Source organism: Diadema antillarum, unplaced genomic scaffold (genome assembly GCF_040938485.1).
Source record: "Diadema antillarum isolate AM-2024a unplaced genomic scaffold, OU_Dant_1.0 seq00001638_RagTag, whole genome shotgun sequence".
Lineage (NCBI taxonomy): Eukaryota > Metazoa > Echinodermata > Echinoidea > Diadematoida > Diadematidae > Diadema > Diadema antillarum.
This window is the reverse complement of record NW_027272344.1, coordinates 487,782-508,710: the sequence shown is the minus strand read 5'-3', so window position 1 is coordinate 508,710 and position 20,929 is coordinate 487,782. Positions and strand designations below refer to the sequence as shown.

The window sequence follows — 20,929 nt, the reverse complement described above, 5'->3', positions numbered from 1 at the left end:
ATTTGTATTGCAGAAGGTAGCATTTGTACCCCTGGACATGGGTAACTTTTGAAAGGGAAGTGATGTGTATGCTAGAATACATGAATATTCTAACTGGCCTTGTAATAATTGCTTTTTCGTGTCTTTGTTATTAAAGCAACCCTGTAAAAACATATACAAGCACACACACACACACACACACACACAAGCATACACATACAAACAAATTAAACCAAAAACAATGTCGAGTATGATGAATGCCAAAGGGATATATACCATTAATTTGTTTGTAAAGTTTTGATACATGTTATCAAGTGATACATAGTTATTTTTACTCATTTCTGTGCATCGTTGATGCATAGTTGTATATACTATTTATGAAGTCATAATAGAGTTGCTGTCCATTGCCTTGCTTCAAGGCATTTTCCTTATTCCTTCAGAGGCCATTGTGACATAACATATCAATGTTGAAATGTTAAGAGAATAAAAAGACATGTATTCATGTGCTTGCATTTTTGTTGGACTTGAAAGCATGAGCAAATTACCTGCAGAAAGAAAAGAAAAAGAGAGGGAGAAACAACAACCCAGCAACTGATTATAATGGTTGAAGAATTTGTTCAGCTAACTGTGGGTCAGGAGATGGGCGAAGAGATTTGGGAGAAGCGGTAAACTATTCTGTCGTGGCCTTCGGTACGTAAGCATTTACTTCGTGTGTTTCAGACATTTGCATCGCCACCACACCCAACAAAAAGAAAAACTCACCAAAAAACAACTGATGAGAGATTTAATTGAGGCTTAGCTTTCACCGAAACGATCAGAGACTAGATTGATTATTAAAGGCATAATTAACTATTTGCAGATGAAACAAAAATGCAGCATTAGTGCTTTAAAATAGTTCTAAAATATAAAGTATTGTTAATGCACAAAAGTAAATAAAAAATTAATAAATAAAAAATAAATGCACAAAATGTAAACAATAGTTATGATAAAAATGTTTCCAGACTAAACCGTCTACAGTTACGGTTTATTGAGAAAAATACTGATATCTCCTTATATTCTAGGCTTTATTGCAAAAATTTTTATGGTACATGGTTTTGTGATACAACAGACCTACACATATGCATCAAAGGTGATATCTTGAACATTTTTTAAATCACTGCTCCCAAAGGTAAACTGGACCTTCAACGTTCCCCCTTTGCCATTTCTTGGCAGTGCTCGCAGTGTCGGTACCTAGAGTAATCATGTCGGCTTGTAAAATATTTTAGAATCATGCGCGCTATTTTTGCCCGGGAGATAAAAGGTGTTGGTACATGTATGACCATTGTGTCTCTAGCTAGTTTCCATGAAAACATATCTGTGTGTGTGTGTGTGTGTATGTGTGTGTCGTATCGATTGTGCCAAAATCTTCTACACAGTTATTTATTATTTGTTTCTTGACATTTACCTCAGTGTTACCTGCTGTTTATTAGAATGATTTAAAATCTTTGACTCTTCTTGTTTACCAATGCTTCATTTTGCTATGGACAATCTGTTTCATAAAAAGGTTGCTCTGCATGGCTTATTGTGCGTATCATACTTCACTGTTTTGACAAGCTCAATTAGAGGAAATGCAGAGGAACAAACCTTATGTGAGAATGTCTTATGTAACTCATATTTTGATTTCATGTAAAAAAAAAAGAGTGATTTTAGTAATTTTTGAAATATTATATTGACAGTGATTTGAACCAGAAAAACTATGGCTCTCAGAGCTTTTTTAGTCATTTGGTTCAGTTACCAAGATAGGCAAAGCAGAATGAGGTATTAGCTATCATTTAAATGACAATTATCCCTCCTTAATTCAGAATGCAATTGTCCAGATGTGTGTTTTTGTTTTGTTTTGGTTTTTGTTCTTTTTTTTTAATCAGCCAGATATCTTGTTCAAACAAGCAACTAGTTGTATGATCAGTGCATGTGTAGCAGGATTTCAGTGAATGAGGAATACGGGTGGTGCATAAAGTGTAAAGAGTCGTTTGTCACTACTGTGAGTTTTGTCAGAATCTGGCAGAACTTTCAGTCTGGTGTAAGACAAACTCTTGAGGGGGACACGTCTGTAAATGATCCCGATTCATATTTAGACAATTCATATTGAGGACTCTTCTCATTTATGAGGATTGCATTCAGTGGGAGAAATGGCTATTGTAGTGGCAGCTGGGTAATGACCAATAAGTTACAATTATGCAAGAATCATTTATTTGAACGATTAGGCATGAGTATTTAACTTGTAAACTCCGGTAACTGCTATCGTTACAGTTATAACCTGTGCTGGCTGCAAACCCCTTCTTGAAATGGGAGTCTTGGAGATGCGATTTGTCGTTGTAGTTCATGACAACATGTGCACAGATTCTATGAGTTAGAGTGATGATTATGGCAGACCAAATTTACATTTCTTGAGTGTGGTTGAAAGAAGGGTACTAAAAACTGTCGACACAATTTTTGTATGATGTGTGATTGTGGGCATTAAGATAGCATAATTGTGTTTGCCATGCTGCAGGAACAGAACCAACCAAGTTCAACACCTCCAACAGTAATATACTCTGTCCAAGATGTTAAGGACATACATTGTACTTAGTCTGACACATACAGACTGTGCTTTCCTGTGAACAAAGTGAGGCCTGACTTGTATAGATTCAATGTGCACTGTAATTTTGTTTGTAGGCATTCAAAGTGTAAGAAAATTCAGTGTTGTTGAGTGGAAAACTATGTATCCTGTACTGATGTGAGTGTGTGACTTTCATGAAGATTACAGTTGAAGATGTTGACCAGAGTCCAAATGGGCAGTTTTGCAGTTTGATTTGCTCTAAGAGTTAGTCTATAGTTAAGCACAGGCCACCTTTATATTAACCCATTGAGGACGAGTCCTGAATATACTTGAGCAGGTGTCTATGGGAAGTGCATGTTGTAGCAAAATCAGTCCATCTTTAACGGATTAAAGACCTGGACCCTGTTCCATAAAGTGGTTCGTAAAGTTACAAACAACTTATGAGCGACTGGTGATCAGTTCTGATGTGCTATACTTATCAGAATTTCAATAATTCAGCACAAGAACTGATCACCAGTCGTTCGTAAGTCATTCGTAAATTTACGAACAGCTTTATGAAACACCCCCAGGTCTTTATAACTCCTCTTTTTGAAAGGCAAAACCATCAATACACTTCTTTTTGAAAGGCAAAACCATCAATTTGTCGGTACTATTCTATTTATTTATCATATGCTTTGATAGAAGTATAATCGGCAAGACGTGTGTAGGCTATAGTAGAAAAATATCTAGCGCTCTTTGTGTATCATATGTATTCTTCAGTTCAGTAGAGATAAAGTCAGATTTCATGCCGTAGCAGTAGAATATAAGTGAGTTCCCTGGCAATAGTGTGCCTTTCTTGCTCTTGCGATCCAACGTGGAGAAATAAAAATGCTGCCGAACCGTTTCTGTGAAACAAATGTATGAAAATGCTTGTGTGAAGCTGTGAACAGCAGTTGAAATGTTCATTTGGTATTACATGTCATGAACTAAGAGCGTGGCACGGGGCGGCACAACTCACGAGTGTGTGCAATGCAGGACACACTCTGTTAAATTTTCAGAACATACCTCATTTTCTGGAGCACATACATTGTAGTAACACAGACATATTACCCAGTATTAAAAAATAAACCTCACTATGGTGTATAATGTTGCACCAGAATATTGGCCTGCAAGGGCACATAGCTAATGACTGACACAGTGTGCCTGCATATCCAGCTTTTAGATACAAATGTAGATGTAAAAAATATCCAAAGCCAGATGCCTCTCGCGCTTGGAAGGTGGTAAAAATTTTAGTGGAAAATACACATGTGCACTCTCTCCGTGGCTTTGGTGAGAACGGACCTTTGCCAGTCCATTATTCGTCTGTTACCACCTTCGACTTCGTTTCTAGATTTTTAGCAGGGAAATGTGAGACCATTTAAGTTCACATCTTCCTTAGAATTTAGCACTGAGTATTATAATCAAAATGTTTGTGAAGATGTGATAACAATACATCACAAAAAATAAATCAAATGGCGCACTTAACTATACGAGTGACGGTGTTTTCATTAAGTGTTGTGGTCTGAGTTTATCCACTGGGGTAGGTGTTTCTTTGGAAAATGTCAATGTTTTGTCAGTTGGCATATCATTTCATAATCAATCCATATACTTGCATTTTTTTTTTAAGCTTGCATCTCTAAAATCACATATCACAACTAAGCATCCTACAGCTATCCTTCCTCTTAAACTCCATGATGGCATTTCAGTGAAGAAGAGAGCAGCAAACCCTTCATTATGTCACACAATGACCAACAAATGTTTCATTTGTGCAAGTCAGGTAGGATGTGGGATAAGAAAATCATTGACATACAGAATCACCAACAAAAAAAATATCCTCCATTATGATTGAATAGCTGTGAGTTTCACATACCAAAACATTTTTTCTTTTTTCTTTTCGAATATTTTTTTTTCTTTAATGCTTGCATATTTTCCTGCATTGTCTTTTGTTAATACAAAATAAAAGTAATGTAGAAACATGTAAGTTATGCTCAGTCTATAGGGAAAGGTGCGTTCCAATGTCCTACGTATGTTAATCATGTTAGTACAGTAGTAGTGATTGACAGATAATGCCACTGGCAGAATCGTAGTTCGGAAGATTTTTGATGGGCGTATCTAAGGAATGTGAACAAAATTGATAGAAATATCATTGTAAAATGTATGGCATATATTTAGATATTCTTTTGGCCATTTAAGTGATGATAAATACAAGTCAACATGCATTTGCACTGCATAGAACAGAATACTGTAAAAACAGAAATTTTCGCACATTTCGCGCAACCAGAAGCTAGTGCGGAAATAAAACCACAGAAATATTTTTGCATGCCATGTGTTCCAGTAATAAATGTCCTGATTCCTCCAAGAAATTAAAATACGTTGCGGAGCATTTATAGCGTCTGCATGGGCAAATGCTTCACATCACTGTGTGTTCGCTCCGTGTGTCGCGCAGTTATTGTAATTCAATAATCTGAAATTACATAAGCTTCGTTTTATTGTTCCGAAGGTTCTTAATTACAAAACACACAGATTCTGATACACCTAAATGGCTGTTAGTTCGGAAATGAAATAGGGTTTGTTATTACAAACATTTTGGCGTTATTCCAAAGGTTCGTTATTAGTAAGGTTCGTTAATCCGACAATGAAATATGGTTCTAATTATGACGGTTCGTTAATCCAAAAATGATAGGAATTCCAATCGGATCATTAATCCAAAAGTGAAAAAGGGGAGTCCACTTACAAAACTTAGGAATTGCAAACCTTATAATAATCGAAATAACTAACCTTTCTCAATTTTTTTGATTAAGAAGCCTTCTTCGGAATAACGAACCTTATTTCATTTTCGGATTAAAAACCTTCAAAACAACGAACCTTCGGAATAGTGAACCTTTATCATTTTTTTTTTTGGATATACAAACTGTTATGTATTTGGATTAACTATGAGTGTGAACATATACATGTTGACGCGATTGTAAGCTGCGCATGCGCTGTGCGAAAATATATGCTTCGGAATTGTAACCCTCTCGAGTGAAGACTTGTTTCTTTCGAATGGAAGTTCTGGTTCTGCGAGCAACCTCCTCTGTATGCGTTCGTCATTTATTCCGCATACCATTTTATCTCTTAGCATCTCATGCAACATGTTGCCATACTCACAGTTGTCTGCGAGGCGACGTAGTTCTGCGAGGTATGATGAGAGTGATTCTCCCTTCTGTTGAGATCTGCTGTTGAACTTGAACCGCTGCACAATTACCGAGGGCTTCGGCTCACAATGAGTGGCAATTAGTGCTACTAATGCGGAATAAGTCAGTTCTCCAGGTTTCTGTGGGGCACATAAGCTGGACACCAGCTTGTAGATCGGTGCTCCACAAACACTAAGAAGGATGGCCTGGCGTTTCCCAGCATCAGTGATTCCGTTCGCGATGAAGTAGTGCTCCATGCGCTCGATGTACTGGGACCATGATCCATCCTCCTCCTTAAATTCTCCAATCGAACTGAATGTCGCCATGTTTCAATCCAGTAATGACGAAAAAACGATGAAAGAACCCTTTAATTTATCCTCGTCGCCAGTTTTGTTGTTATGTATTCCTTAAAGTGAATATTAAAGTGACTTAAGTACAGAGGCGAAAGAAACAAGTCTTCGCATGCGCTGTGCGAAAATTAAATCCATTTCAGAGTTTGATTTAAAAAAAAATTAGAATTACATACAAATGTTCATGGAATCAGATTGAAGTTCAAATTCAAAACAGGGACATATGAATGTCATGCGCAATGTTTTAATGATACATTTAATTATTTTGGCTTAAAACAAAGCAAAAACAAAATGAAGAAATTGAGCTTATTTGAGGAATAAATACAATTTTTGGTGGTTAAGTATTTTTTGGAAAATTGGATTAAGTTTGATAAATTATAGGCAATATAAAAATGAAAATTTATTTTCAAGCTAAGGGGGGAGAGATGGTATGTATTTGGATTAACTATGAGTGTGAACATATACATGTTGATGCGAATGTAAGCTGCGCATGCGCCGTGCGAAAATATATGCTTCGGAATTGTAACCCTCTCGAGTGAAGACTTGTTTCTTTCGTCTCTGTACTTAAGTCACTTTAATATTCACTTTAGGGAATACATAACACAAACCTTCGGAATGACGAACCTTTTTTCATTTTTCGATCCATGAACCTTTGGAAAACGAACAATATAAATTATGCACTTTCGGAATAACGAATCTTCGGAAGAGCGAAGCTTCAAATGAACAAACGTTCAGAGTAACGAACTTTAGTAAGAAATGAACCTTTGGAATAGCGAACTGTAACCGAATCCTAAACCATCATTTTCTATACAATGTGTGACAATACAAACAACTTTATGCTCTCTTTTAAATGTACAATGTAATATTCAAACGAAATTACAAAGGTACCATCCCATTTCACATAGCTTTCCAGTGTATGATGAGTACTCAACAAACAGAATATGACATATGGATGGTTTCCTTGTTTTCGTTATACTGTATATTGTATTTGTTTGGTTATTTAATAACGAAAGAAATTAATTGCTGGTCTTGAGCATTTCGTTATAACGGGAGTGCATTGTATCTGGGTACCTGGCCCAGGCATGCAACATTAAGTGTGGATTAGCACATAGGTGACACGACATTTACTCCTGCGACAGTTGCTCTCGTCGTATTTTCTCCAACGACTTGGGGTTAGGGTTGTGATAGGGGTTTAGGTTTAGTTTGATGTGAGGATGAGGATTAGGGTTAGGGTTATGTTTATGGATAGAACTTATGTTTGGCGTAGCATGCAGATATTTCGCGTGAACAGTTGTGGGAGCCGGGCACCTTCGAATGTTTCTATAGATAAATGGTGCTAAATAAATGCTGTTTCATCATCATCATCATCATGAGCTGTTGCAGGAGCAAATGTCACGGAACCGAGCCCATTAGATCTTGGGCAGGGATCCCTTGAGGTCAAAAATGGAACCAGTCTTGCGTCTCTTTGTTCCCACGTAATGTGTCACTCGTGCCTCATGATTAGAAGATGGCAGTCCTTACATTTGCTACACAGTGTACAGAAGTTTCTGCTATCTATGGTGCAACACGCAGTACCCCGGGGTACCGTCATATCCCCGGGTATGGCGTTGTGTGGCGCCATCTCGTGTTCATAATATGTGGGCCTGTATTTACACACTGCCATCACCGAGGTCAAAATTTAGCAGTTGGCAATAATGACCCCAATGCCAATCCACCCCTACCTGTTGTGAAGTTTTTGAACGCAATTACATTATAATACCTCTTTCAAAACATGTTATTACATTTATGAGTGGTAATTCAGAATAAGATCATTTTAATCCACTAACTTTGTCATATGAGTACTTATTTTTACATCCTTCCATGGACAGGTAATGCAAAGTGCGTGTAATACTTTTAAACATCACTGATGTAGTGTGTGCAATCAGCGCTGATGTTCTGACGCTGCTGCACTTCTAATCTAATTATTGCAACAAAATTTTCTTCCATAAAGCACTAGAAATTACTTTCACCTTTTGTTTCTAACCCGGTTACAGTGTTTAAAAAAAATGAAAAGAATAATTCAACAAAATGGCGGATTTTTATTTGGTATCCCAGGGTACCAAAAACAGCATCACAAACAGCATCAAAAACGACGTCACTCCCTCACACAACTTTCCGAATTTAAAAGAAGATGAAAAAAGACACACAAACTGCTGCTGCTGCTGATGTTTCTACTCACTTTGTAGGCCCTGCTGTGCTTTTATTGGAAGGTCTATCGCATGGGTGTGGTGAAAACTGGACTGACATCGCTTTACTGAGTCTTCACATTCACAAGCTGCAGGGAGGGCACTTGGCTGTTTATGTGACACTACAACGGCAAAGCCACAACCACAAATGGTGCATGTGTGCTTTAATATTAACAAACACGGCTTAACAAGATGTGCAACACAACAAAAAGGAAAGCATAAAACTTGTTATTTCTTACTCTACAGTGTTGAACAAATTGATAGAATAAGTTACAATCATCTTAGAATCCGTGTCCCCAGACATTGCACTTTCTTTAGCTTTAAATCAGAGTGCGGGCCAAGCACACTTTCAATCCGTTACCCCAAGCAAACCCGAGATGCATGTTGTTGCCATGACAACTGCAGTGACCTGATCATTGCACAACCATGAAAAAACTGGAAACACCTTCTCTGGCCATTTACACTTCTCTGTATCCTCGTGAGTGCAACAGGCGTCACTACTGCTGTCGTACATAGTAATGTGAAGCTCACATATCCTGTTCTTATTGAATGGGAGACAAATCTTCTTTGTGTGTATGCATGTGTTTGGTTGTTGTAGTTGTGGGGGTTTTTTATATGGGGGGGGGGGGGTTGGGAGAGCATTTTAACATACGAATATGAATTTATAATTATTCATCAATTTCCAATAAAAATGCCTAGAAGACCCATTGTCAAGTTTGTAACATTTTAACACAAGGAAAATATTCATAGTCTCTCCTCATTCAATGAGAACAAATGGACTACGGCTAACCATACATCTAGATCTGGATAAAAAGGGCAGAAAGTAATCGAACATTTAATAAAATTGTGAGTGGATGAGTCTTGTATCTATGAGACCATGCCAGAATAGAGTTTGCAGAAAAGTATAAGACATGGGACAGCACTAATAACATTTTTTTTGGGTGTGTGTGTTTGTCTGCCCTAAAATAACAGCTGCACATAAACTATGATCACAAAAATTTCTAGCTAAAGCACACAAACACTTTAACTTCTGACAAAGTTCTTTATATTTTTTTTTTTAGTTGATACAACCCTAAATTTTATGGAACTTGGCAATTCCCCAGTCTTTTTTCCGATTATTGCATAGTGATTGCTTGTCACAATTCAGTAAAAATATTGTACATCATCTTTTAAAAAGTTCTTTTCATAAATATGGTTTTGTTTACAAGCAACCTCGTAGCAGATTAGGACACAATGGCCATAGATAACTACTCCGGACTGTAAAAAGAAGCCACATTTTGTTGTAGAACCGAGAGCAATACTTCTTATTGCAATTCTTTGAAACCCGAACTGTCTTGATAATGGAACTGTCTACTTGGTAGACGTAAGTGTTGTTATTATTCTCGTCATCTCTCAAATGATAAATTCAGTGTCATTCTGACTAGCAAGGCAAATTTGCTATTTCAGCATGACATCAGAATGACAAAAAACCACACAAACAAAAAATGAGAGCATTCATATTCAAATCTCATCATTCCTCGAACACAAGAATGTAAATTAGACTACAACTTGTATTTTGACTCTCTTTCCAACACTGTCATGTTTGTTTGTTGTTGTGTTTTTTTTTTTCTAAACAAATCTTTATATACCGGTATATATATTTATATAATCCATTGAAGTTGGCATGCTGGTCTATGAAACCAATATCAATATCATTCCCATGATAAGAACATCATAACTCCATGGGAGTCATCACAGAATTTGTTCCTGTCCTGATCTTCAACACCATTGGAATGAAACATTATAATACAAGTATAAAAATACGCCGGAGGTAAATTTGTACCAAGACTGATAATGCCCATCATGCAAAGCACAGGGGTACCGAAGGACAATTAGATACATTGCCATCAGCATGGAATTGGAGGCCACACTTTGCTATATCCACTGCACGCGTGTGTGATTCCAAGTCATAGTCCACTTGTGATTCTGAAAAGGGGCATCTTTGTGGCAAATGGAGCACGACCAACGCATCACAGCTAGAAAGCCACCCACTCGTCACACAATCAGAGTGACAGCTATATGCCAGATAAGACTCCACTCACTGACATTTTGTGGTATAACATCGATTTCATTGCCCCAACGATTCTCACATTTTTCCAATTTACCATTTTAATAGACTTTTGTACGTCCTTGCTGGCACTGACAAGACATGGACAGGATGAAATGTATCTGCCCAGTTTGTCCTGATAAACAGCCCATTCGCTCTTTTGTCTGCTGGAATCAGAGTGTTACTAATTGCACAGCGGCTGGTACTGCGTGATCATGACCTTGTTAGCCTTTTGTGTGCTGCTTTGAGTGCTGAGTGGCACAGAAAACCCTATAGCAATCTACACACTGTCCAAGGTTCATGGCACAGCAAGGGTTAAAGCTTTTGTGCTAGTTGTTTTTCCCTCACGCACTGACTCTTATCTTCTCAGAGCATGTTCTTCCATCCACACACTGAAAAGCTGACTTTGCTGCAAACGTAGATATACCATTAACTGTCTCTCTATCTGCCCTTAAGGATAACAGTATACCATACAACATGGACTACTCTTCTTTTCTTTTCTTTTTTTTTTTTGCATGACTGACCCTATTGCCTTCTCTTTAACATATCTTTTAAAGGGGTTACAATGAAAACTACAGAAAACTACAAAAATAACATAAAACACTTTGCCATATTCAACAAAACATACACAGTAAATATATCTGTTATAATGTATCTACATGTGTGTGGATCATGAAGGCATACTAGGCATTATGTACCAGGTACTTTAAACAAAACTGACATTAGGTTAAAGAAAATTGAACACATCTTCAAGTGTTTTAGGCTATGATCGAGTCCCAGAAAGACAATTCTGTGTTTAATGTTTCATCCCAATTTGTCACTTTTTTTTTTATTCATAGCTAATATTGCATGAGGCAGAATATTTACTTTCCTATTATTGAGCCAGATTTTTGCCATACATGTTTACTTTGGTTGATGAATTATTACAGGAACTCTTCATTGCTAGAGTCAAAATAAATCCTTAAACTGGCAACAAATTTTTTAACATTAAAAAAAGATTAATTATTATCTCAAATTGGCTTTTTTTTTTTGGTGCAGAATCAATGAATTTAGCCAGTTCCATCTAATCTGTCCCAAATGCAGGATATGCAGTAAAATGCAAGAGTTGCCAATTTAATGATTACACGAGGATCATTTCTACAGTAAGCTCCACCCAAAGATCTGATGGGTGAAATGTCACCGACTATCTAGCATCAGCATACACTGCATCACAACGGAAAATATTTTCAGGTCATCCCTTCATCTCACAAGGCATATAATACTACAAATACTACAAACAAATATATACGGTTTGGTATACCAGTGCTAATATGCTACACTGTTTCTTTTGATATATTGCATACGGCAATGACACTTGTCCATATCCTACTGGCACACCGACCTCAGATTTTTCTTGGCAAGACAGTACTCCTCAGTTCTGAATAGCAGCTGCCTTATTTCCAATTCAAACACACCATATTACACTTTGCTTTGGTTTTATACGTAGTACACTACATGCTGACGAACGGAGTGATGAATTGTAACATAACTAGTTTTCTTCACTCTTGCTGTATAAACTATGAAAATATTCACACTCAATAGGAAGAGATGGCAGTTGATATCATACATGTAAGTAAGGCCTGTGGATTGTGTTGGGTGTGTTGACTCTTATGAATTGAACATTAAAGAGTACACACATTCGCCTTTGGTAGTAAGTGAGAGAAAATTGAATGTAACGCAAATACAGTTGAACCTCTTGTATCCGGACAAGTCGGGACCGGGGCTCATCCGGATAAGGGATTTGGCCGGATACAGGAGACTCAATGCTTTATACATGTACATATACATACACATGTACTGATGTAGCCCATTGTAGTACCACATGTAATAATATGTATACTGCAACCTTTTCATTGTTACATTTGGGGATGTTTGGGGGTGTTGAAATGTCTGAAGGTAAGCAATTTGGAAGGAAATTTGATGTAATGTATGTTAATCATGTTGGAAGTAATACACGTATGTAATTCACGTGTGTTTGTGTAGGAGTTCAAGTTCTCAAGGAGTTGGGAATCCCCCGTTCCTCCCGTAATTATTTTTTAAAAAAATCACGGCGAGATTGCGTCCGTATAATAGAGAGATCCGGATAAAGGGAGGCCGGATAAGAGAGGTTCAACTGTACTGTAAATATCCTGTTTTAACGTCTTGCATTTTATGAAGTGAGACTAGCGTATGTCTAGTAAGGTGCAGGTGCTCTTACATCGAGAAAAAAATCATTACAGATATGTTTCATCTGTAACTGCAAAACTTCTGATGCAGTAACCGATTGTCAGTTATGAAATACTTGAATATAAGAACGACCCAGGTCCGAATTCAATCATTATCTTTGGCAACCCCTTGCGAAGTAATACTAATATAGATAATTACTCGAAATACAGGTTTACATTTCACTTTGTATACATAACATTCTCATAACTGAAAAAAAGTATAAACATAAGGATGTTTATTTGTTTGTTTGCTCTTTATTTTCTCACGATTTTCTCGAATGGACTTGGGTTTTCCTTACATTCAGGTATTCAATTGAATTCACACATCTCACATATAAAAAAAGAAAAGAAAAAAAGAGGGCATATGACAAGATTGATCATATTTACACAGGTGCAAAGTTCAACATACCAACACAGTGTTCATAGAACAGATAATATCAGTTGCTGATACTGAGTGCATAAAGTCATACACATATGCTAACACACACACACACACACACACAAAATAAGTATGATCGTCACACACAAATGCAAAAAAAAAAAAAAATAATGAGTATGATCATCACAATCACACTGGTTGTCCTGACAACGAGCTCCAACAACAAAACATCCCATTGTTTTTCAAAAATACAATGTCTATCCGACCTCCACGCACTTTGCACATTTTAAAGTGATTTCAAAAATACATGTATGATTCATATAAAGCTGTACGACATAGCGTCTTATGCCTATTAAACACACGTGCAATTAAACACTGCATCTGTATAATGTTTTCTCATTTTCAAATGATGGTATCACCAACATGGCAATATTCTAAATATGCTCTGCCTGGCAGCTGTACAAACTCTGTCTTAACAACAGTCGCGATGTCAATCTTTTTTCACGAGGTACACACAAGTTTACATAAGTGTATGTCCATACTTTCTTGCAATCAACGCTGGCTAATTTCGCCCTTGAGCAACAAAGTACTAGACTACCAGACATGGAAAAGGTACCAATCAGGAAGCATTTAATGGTCATCATGGAATATAAAGATTAAGACCTCCACTGCAGCCTACTACTCTTCCTATAGTGCCAATGATATGAATGGAGATTTACAATAAAACATATGATATTAACAGCAAACTGTTGAGTGGATGTAGATTGTATATATCTTTATAAACTCTCACACATGAAGTATAACATGATGACATACAAAGTAGTTGATGAAGCTTATCTTATTCACAGAATGCTGCCTCATCACAGATCAAACTGATGCAACTTCTCTGAAAGTAGACTCAATTCCTCTCTTCATGTACCTTCTACACACATCACGCCCCACACCGTATTTGCTCCCGCTTGAGAAGTCCCTACACTGTTTACCTTGGTAAGCTTCTCGCAACATCAAACTCTTTTGCACTTGTCTATTTAGATCAAGCGCGTGTGACAGAAGGTAGTGATATTGGGATATTGGAAGTGGAGCATGTCAATACAAAAGTATTGCACTTGCCAAGATCATTCCTGGGATGAAACTTGGCTCACGACAGAAAATGGGTACTCTTCTATTCCTCATGACAAATGCCATTCATTAAAAGCCTGTGACTACTGGGCACTCGCTATGCCAAGCTTTAGCAAGAGTCTTGGCAGATTAACTTTTGATCAGGAACTCTGTGTCTTTGTGGCAGATGTGTTTGTTTGTTTGTTTTTTTTTTTTCTGAATGCCATCGACCTGCGAATGGGCGGAAGCTGATGCTGTTAATCCATCATATCCACTGGGTCCATCATCTCTTCTTCCTGTTCTTCCTGTATCGTCATTTTCATCTTCTTGGCCTTGTGAGATAACGCGTCATCTTCCGCCTCCTCTTCACTCAGGATGACGGGCGTCCTGCCAGTCTCCGGTGACCCGGCGCTGCCTTCACTGACGTCCCCGCTGGACCCCCAACCCGATGACGTGTGCGGCGAGGACGGCAGACTAGTGATCTTTCTCTTGAAGCTCGAGCTCGGGGCGGGGGAGGAGGAGACCTCTTTGGCGACAGCCTCAGCATCCTCCCCAGCAGCGTCATCCAGCCCCAACATCCTGGCCTGCCACACAGGGGTGTTGAGGTGGTGGCCATTCGGGAGGGCCAACGGTCCGCGCTTCTTGAGCTCGGCGAAGATGATGGCCAGGCTGTTGATGAGCTCCGCGACGTCATCCTCGTTGAAGACCATCGGGGGTTTGAACTTGAGGATGTTCTCGAATGGACCTTCTGAGCTGAAAAGGATATTCATGTCCCGTAATCTGTGATAGGAAGGAAGGTGATGACTCTCTGGTCAATGGAAAGGCCAATGGTATTTGCTTTTATATGACTGTATTTTCACTCAAATATTTGTTAAAAAAGAAGTCTCTTTACTCTGATGAGCAGCATTTCATTTTACCTGAAAAACTGAAAAATAAAAAACAGAAAGAGCTTGCAAGACTAATAGGTTAAATTCATATGAGGTCAACTAAGAACCATCAGGCATTAACTCTGTGTGAATTGTTATATGAATTTCCCCTGCATTTCTAAATCAACTATCTGATCTTTTACAGTGTGTAATGATTTGACCATCTGACTGATATTGGAGACTGTGCTACTAATACTACAATTTATCCAAACTTCATGAGACGGGTTCAGCTTGACATGAATGAACACACAAAAGCAAACATACATGTATGCAAGAAAGAGGGAAATGCTGTTACAATCGGCCAGAGTGCTCAAATATCACAACAGATCTTGAACTGGAGGCCTGTAAGGTCTAAACATGCCAATGGCATTCTTCAGTCATGCAAATGCGTGAAATGGGGCTCTGGACTGAGCAATGTTATGTGTAATCATACCGTCCCCTCTAGCAAGAGGCAAAACACTCTGTCCCTCGGAAAGGACATAAAATGGAGGTCCCGCGTGTGACAGAGTCACAACTCATGCATGTAAAAGATCCTGCTTCATTCATTCATCACAAAGAGCAGGGTGTTTAACACGGTGAAGTGGTCCCACCTCACATCCATCTGGACCATGTGGAAGACCAGCTTAGTGTAGCTGAACATGGGCTATCCGGCAATCTTCTCACATGGAAATGAACATACATCAAACAAACAAACAAATGCTTGAAGATCATTATAACAATGCATCTCTTGTTTTTTTCTTCTTCTTCTATTTTTTTTTTCTTTTTAGCCTCTAGTGTTTAAATGCAGCCCAGGTCTATACACACAGACCTTCCACATCACACCAGATTCTGATTGCCAGACATGAGATCACCGACCTTCGAAAAGAGTTTCCATACTAAAGGGGAACCATACCTCGTGATTGTGTATGTTGCCTCTGCTGTGGCTGGCATCTTGGTGTTGCGGTTCTGGACCAGCTCGATTCCAATGAATAGACCCCATCCCCTTTGTTATGAGACAAAGACAGAAAAAAAAAAAGACAGAGTTCATCACAGAATGTGCACACCAAGGTACAAACACTAGCCATAGATAATTCTATATTCGACTGATTAGATTTGCCTGATAAGAATGATGAGAATTTGTTTTGCAGAGAAAAGTGTAGTAATAAAGCTTTTCTTTTGTTTGCTGTTTCTCTTCATGAATAAGATTTTATGCTCCATCTGTATCATTCAGAGAGAAACAGCTAACAAAAAATAAAAAATAAAAAAAAAGGAAAACCCTCCATATGATCAGATTTGATCAGATTTGATGGTTTTCATCTCTCAAGCCATATGTACTTGTGTACACTTTGGCACATGGTTTGACACAGATCATTCGCCTCCAGAGTACTCGTACCAAGGCTGGTAAAGCTGCCAGAAAGCTTATCATCAGTGCTGTCATAATGTCACTTTTGTGTGACACACATTTTTTTTTTCCCCCTACGAAATGCTTCAAGGAACCATTTTGCCATGCATTCATCAACATCTTGCTTCCCAGTAGTCAAGGAAAAAAAAACCCAAAAACCAAATATTGAAACAAGAACAAGTGTATTCAAGATATCACAAGAAGAAATGATATTTAACTATATAACAATGAAAGAGTGAAGTCTTATTTTGATTTACAGATAGATAAAGTTCTGTTACATATCACTTACTGTTGATATCAAAGCAAATTTGCAGTTTCATGATATGATCACAATCCTTGCCACAACTAGTTAAGAAAAATCATTCCAAACTAATACTTGACAGAACTCTTTTTGTCGCTGGAACAAGTTTGACTGATTTCAAGATCACTCACAAAATCCCTCTTGAATGCTGCTTGCCTCCTGACATTTTGACTTTTGACTGACCTTCATCTTGGTGTAGTCCTACCAACGTTTTGTGCTATGAAATGTCATATGCTTTACTAGTTATAGGAAATTATTACATGTGACCGTGCATCACAAAACAAATAAAAAGCCGCAAACACTGATTTGTGACCGTGCATCACAAAACCAATAAAAAGTCGCAAACACTGATTTGTGACCATGCATCACAAAACAAACAAAAAGTCGCACACACTGATTTTGCGCGAGGACTGAAAATAGGTGAAATTGGTCAACCAAGCCAATCTTGACATTTTCATATTTTCTTTAAGAACAAGTCTTCTTCTACATTATGCTAAAATTTGGGATCATAACACGGGCAGGAAAAGTGTGTTTTTTAGCAATTTATCTTGATTTTTAGGTAGAATAGTGTCATTAAGTGTGTCTTTAGAGTCCCCTCTTCATTACTTAAAAACCTTGTACACACTCTTCACTTTCAACTCTAATAACTTTTGAAAGGATGGTGCTACTGCTTTGAAAGTTTGCATTAATTATGGACAGAATGTGTTAATACGGCATGCTCCATTTCAGTTTAATCTGATAATCTCTTCATTGTTGTTACTCCAGTAGTTAACATCCTGTTTCTTGTCCCATTCATCGCACAGCCAGCACGGCTTGGTCAAGATTAAGCACTTGAATAGACACTGTACTTCAGAGCCTCTTTTCTCAGTTCATACTTTTCCTGAGTGTGTGCTTTCTTTCCAATGTTTAGATAGGTTATGAGAGTCCATTTAATTTGAGTTATACCTCATTTTAAGGCTTCAAGGCTGCTCTTTCACATTATGCTTTTAACTACAATTTCATGTCTGGCGAATTTTTGTTTGTTTTGTGATGCAGGGTCACAGGGCTCAGGAAAAGTGAGATGGGTCAACTTAGTCAATCTTGAGTTTTTCATATTTTCTGCAAGAGCAAAACTGCATCATGGTAAAGTTTTGGATCATAAAACAAATGAGAAATTGTGTTTTTAACAGGTTTTCTACAACACTTAAAAAAAAAAGAATAGTGTGATTAGGTGTGTTTTATAGAGTCCCCTTTTCATTTCTTGAAAATCCTTTACACATTTTTCACTTTCAACTCTGATAAAACTTGAAGGGATGATGCTACTGCTTTGAAAGTACATGTAGGTAGTATTCATGAATAGAATGTGTTTACATAGTTTGATCAATTTCAGCTTAATCTGATAATCCCTTCGTTGTTTATGCTGCAGGGTTTCACATCCTGTCTTTTGTTCCATTCACTGCACAGCTAGCATGGCTTGGTAAGATTGAACGCCTAAATAGACCCTGAATACTTAAAAACCTTGTTTCTCGTTAATACTTTCCCACGGTATGTCTTTTCTTTTCAATATTCAGATGGGTGGGGAGAGTCCATTTGAATTGAGTTATGCATCATTTTAAAGCTTAGAGTATGATCTTTCAGAATCTGTCCTGAACTGAAAATCCACGTCTGGTGACTTTTTGCTGGTTTTGTGGTGCAGGGTCACATATACTAGCTGAATGACAGATAGATACCGCAAAGAAAACACCTTTACATGATTGAAGCCAGTATTAAAAAAGAGTGGTTCTGTCCAAAGGGGGGCAATTAAGCATACATAGTACACCGAACTCTGTTAAAGGTTAAATTCATAACCAATCATGACCAACTCTCAGCAGTCGATAGTCTGGCTGCACAGAGAAAGGCAGCTAAGAATGGAAACAAACTAACCAACGAATGATATGCACACTAACCTGACATCACCGATGATGTCAAACCTCTCCCCAAGCTCACGCAGTCTCCTGACGAGGAGGTCGCCGATCCTTGTGGCGTGTTCCTGGAGTTTCTCGTCACGTATCACGTCCAGGATGGCCAGACCAATCGCACAGGACACTGGGTTGCCTCCATACTGTGAATACATTATCACAACAAACAGAAAACTTTAATTCAAGTACACTGGACTGACTACGACACTTCACAATGCTATAAAAGGCATTATGTTCGCAAACAGGACATTTTTGTGAATGAGGCGGTCACAGACCCCTCGACACTACATTCAGAGTGACAGATCCTGTTGAGTACCGAAGTAGAAGCAGAAGTGATATGTACATGTAGTTTCACGATTTGACACTGAGGCTTTCATAAATGCACTAGTGCATGTCCATTCACTCCGCAAATTTAATGCCGTCAACATCAGGTGGTGATATTTTTGCGCGTTGTTAAATTTCTCAGCTCAACAGGGATTCGCGTAATTCATGAAAATGAAACCGTCACAAAAACAACAGCTTTTACAGTACATTTACAAACTATGACAGAACTAGAAATGTCGCTATGGTGGCGACTGGTATGCCTCCGTCATAATGCATGATTCTCCTAATAGGTCTAGATAGTACAGGTGGACAATGTGTGATTACATCTTCACAAAACTGGCAGAATATTGAAATGACAAGTTTGTCACAAATGTGTTGAATGTTCACCTTCCTTGACCTTGGTTTAATTGGATGAATAGGAGAGCATGTATTTGGGGATTTAAGGACTTTAACTTGACTTTGACCCATTCATACATTTATGCATTGAGTAATTTTCATGGTACAGGTATGGAGAAAAAGTGCAATTTCTGTACTGAATAGTAAATTGTTACCATGTTCATCTGGCCTTTGACCCTAAAATTCATAAGATAATCACTTTCAGGTAGAACATGCATAAATATGCAGTAAGTTTCACGATAAATTGAGCCACTTCCGAGATATGGAGGAAAAAGTTAGTTCAGCACCTTCACTTGATCTTTGACCTTTTGACCATTTGACCTTTGAGGCAAAAAAAGAAAAGAAAAAAAAAACTCTCCAGAGAATTTCTATTAGGTTACACATGCATACACCAAGTGTAAAAAAAAAAAATCCTGCTGGCATTGCATGAACATGAGGAAAATGGTAAAATTTTGAAGTGTTGCACTTGACCTTTGACCCCTGACCTTTGACCCCATGAACCCTACATTCTCTAGATAATCACTGCCAGTCAGTACATGTATATACTATGTTCCATGAAGATACCTTGAACAATTTTCCAATTTACAGAGAAAAAAGTTTTAATACTTTTACTCGACCTTTTGACCTTTGACCTTTGACCTCATGACCCAAACTTTCACCAAAGAATCTTAATTGGGTAATACATGTATACACTAAGTTTCAAGAAAATATCTTCAGGCATTGCATACATATGGTCGAAATAGTGAAATTTTATGTATTTGACCTTGACCTTTTGACCTTTGACCTTGAGCACGTGCATCCAAAAGTTGATAGGCACAACTTCACCCCCTAATACACATACAAGCCAAGTTTCATTAGGATACCTCAACAGGTTTTGAAAGTTACCTTGTCCACAAAATTTATTACGGACGGACGGAAAGACGGACGGACGTACGGAAGGACGGACGGACGGACGGACGGACGGACGGAAGGACGGACGGACGGACGGACGGACGGAAGGACGGACGGACGGACGGACGGACGGACAACCCGAAAACATAATGCCTCCGGCACCACTTTGTGGCGGAGGCATAAAAATAAGCTTAACGATATGTATGACTTTCTACCATTACAACTTGAGATAGTTGGCAGACATAACTCTTTTTTTTGTGTGTGAGTTTCTTAGGATCAATAGACCCTCAAATTTGCCAGTGGTATAAAATTTGTTCTATTCAATTCTTGAAGACCTAGACAAAAAACACTCTTTTTGCAGAATGGTGAAATGGGTTTGTTTCAGAGGCCCCTTTTCATTTCTTAAAAACCCTTTACACACTTTTCATTTTCAACTCTAATAACTTTTGGAAGTAAGGATGAGGCTACTGCTTTGAAAGTTGGTGTTAGCAAGGAGTTATCTGATAACTCCTTGGTTTTAGTAATGGATAGAATGTGTTTATAGAGCACACTCAGTTTCAGCTAAATCTAATAATCCCTTTATTATTATTGCATCCTGTCTTTTGCCCCATTCATTGCACACAACATGGCTTGGTAAGATTAAG

The 20,929-nt window shown here is 38.0% G+C and overlaps 1 protein-coding gene across 1 annotated transcript in view; it reads right to left on the bottom strand.

Annotated features, from left to right (window-relative positions):
• Positions 1-13,609: 13,609 nt before the first annotated feature.
• LOC139711298 (5-phosphohydroxy-L-lysine phospho-lyase-like) overlaps positions 13,610-20,929 on the bottom strand; it is a 38,419-nt gene continuing 31,099 nt past the window's right edge. Inside the window, exons 11-13 of the mRNA XM_071623203.1 lie at positions 18,663-18,817; positions 15,948-16,037; positions 13,610-14,909 (exon numbers count right to left, since the gene is read on the bottom strand). Of these exons, the coding sequence (XP_071479304.1) occupies positions 14,387-14,909; positions 15,948-16,037; positions 18,663-18,817 (768 nt within the window). The 3' untranslated portion in view covers positions 13,610-14,386. The remainder of the gene's footprint in view (positions 14,910-15,947; positions 16,038-18,662; positions 18,818-20,929) is intronic.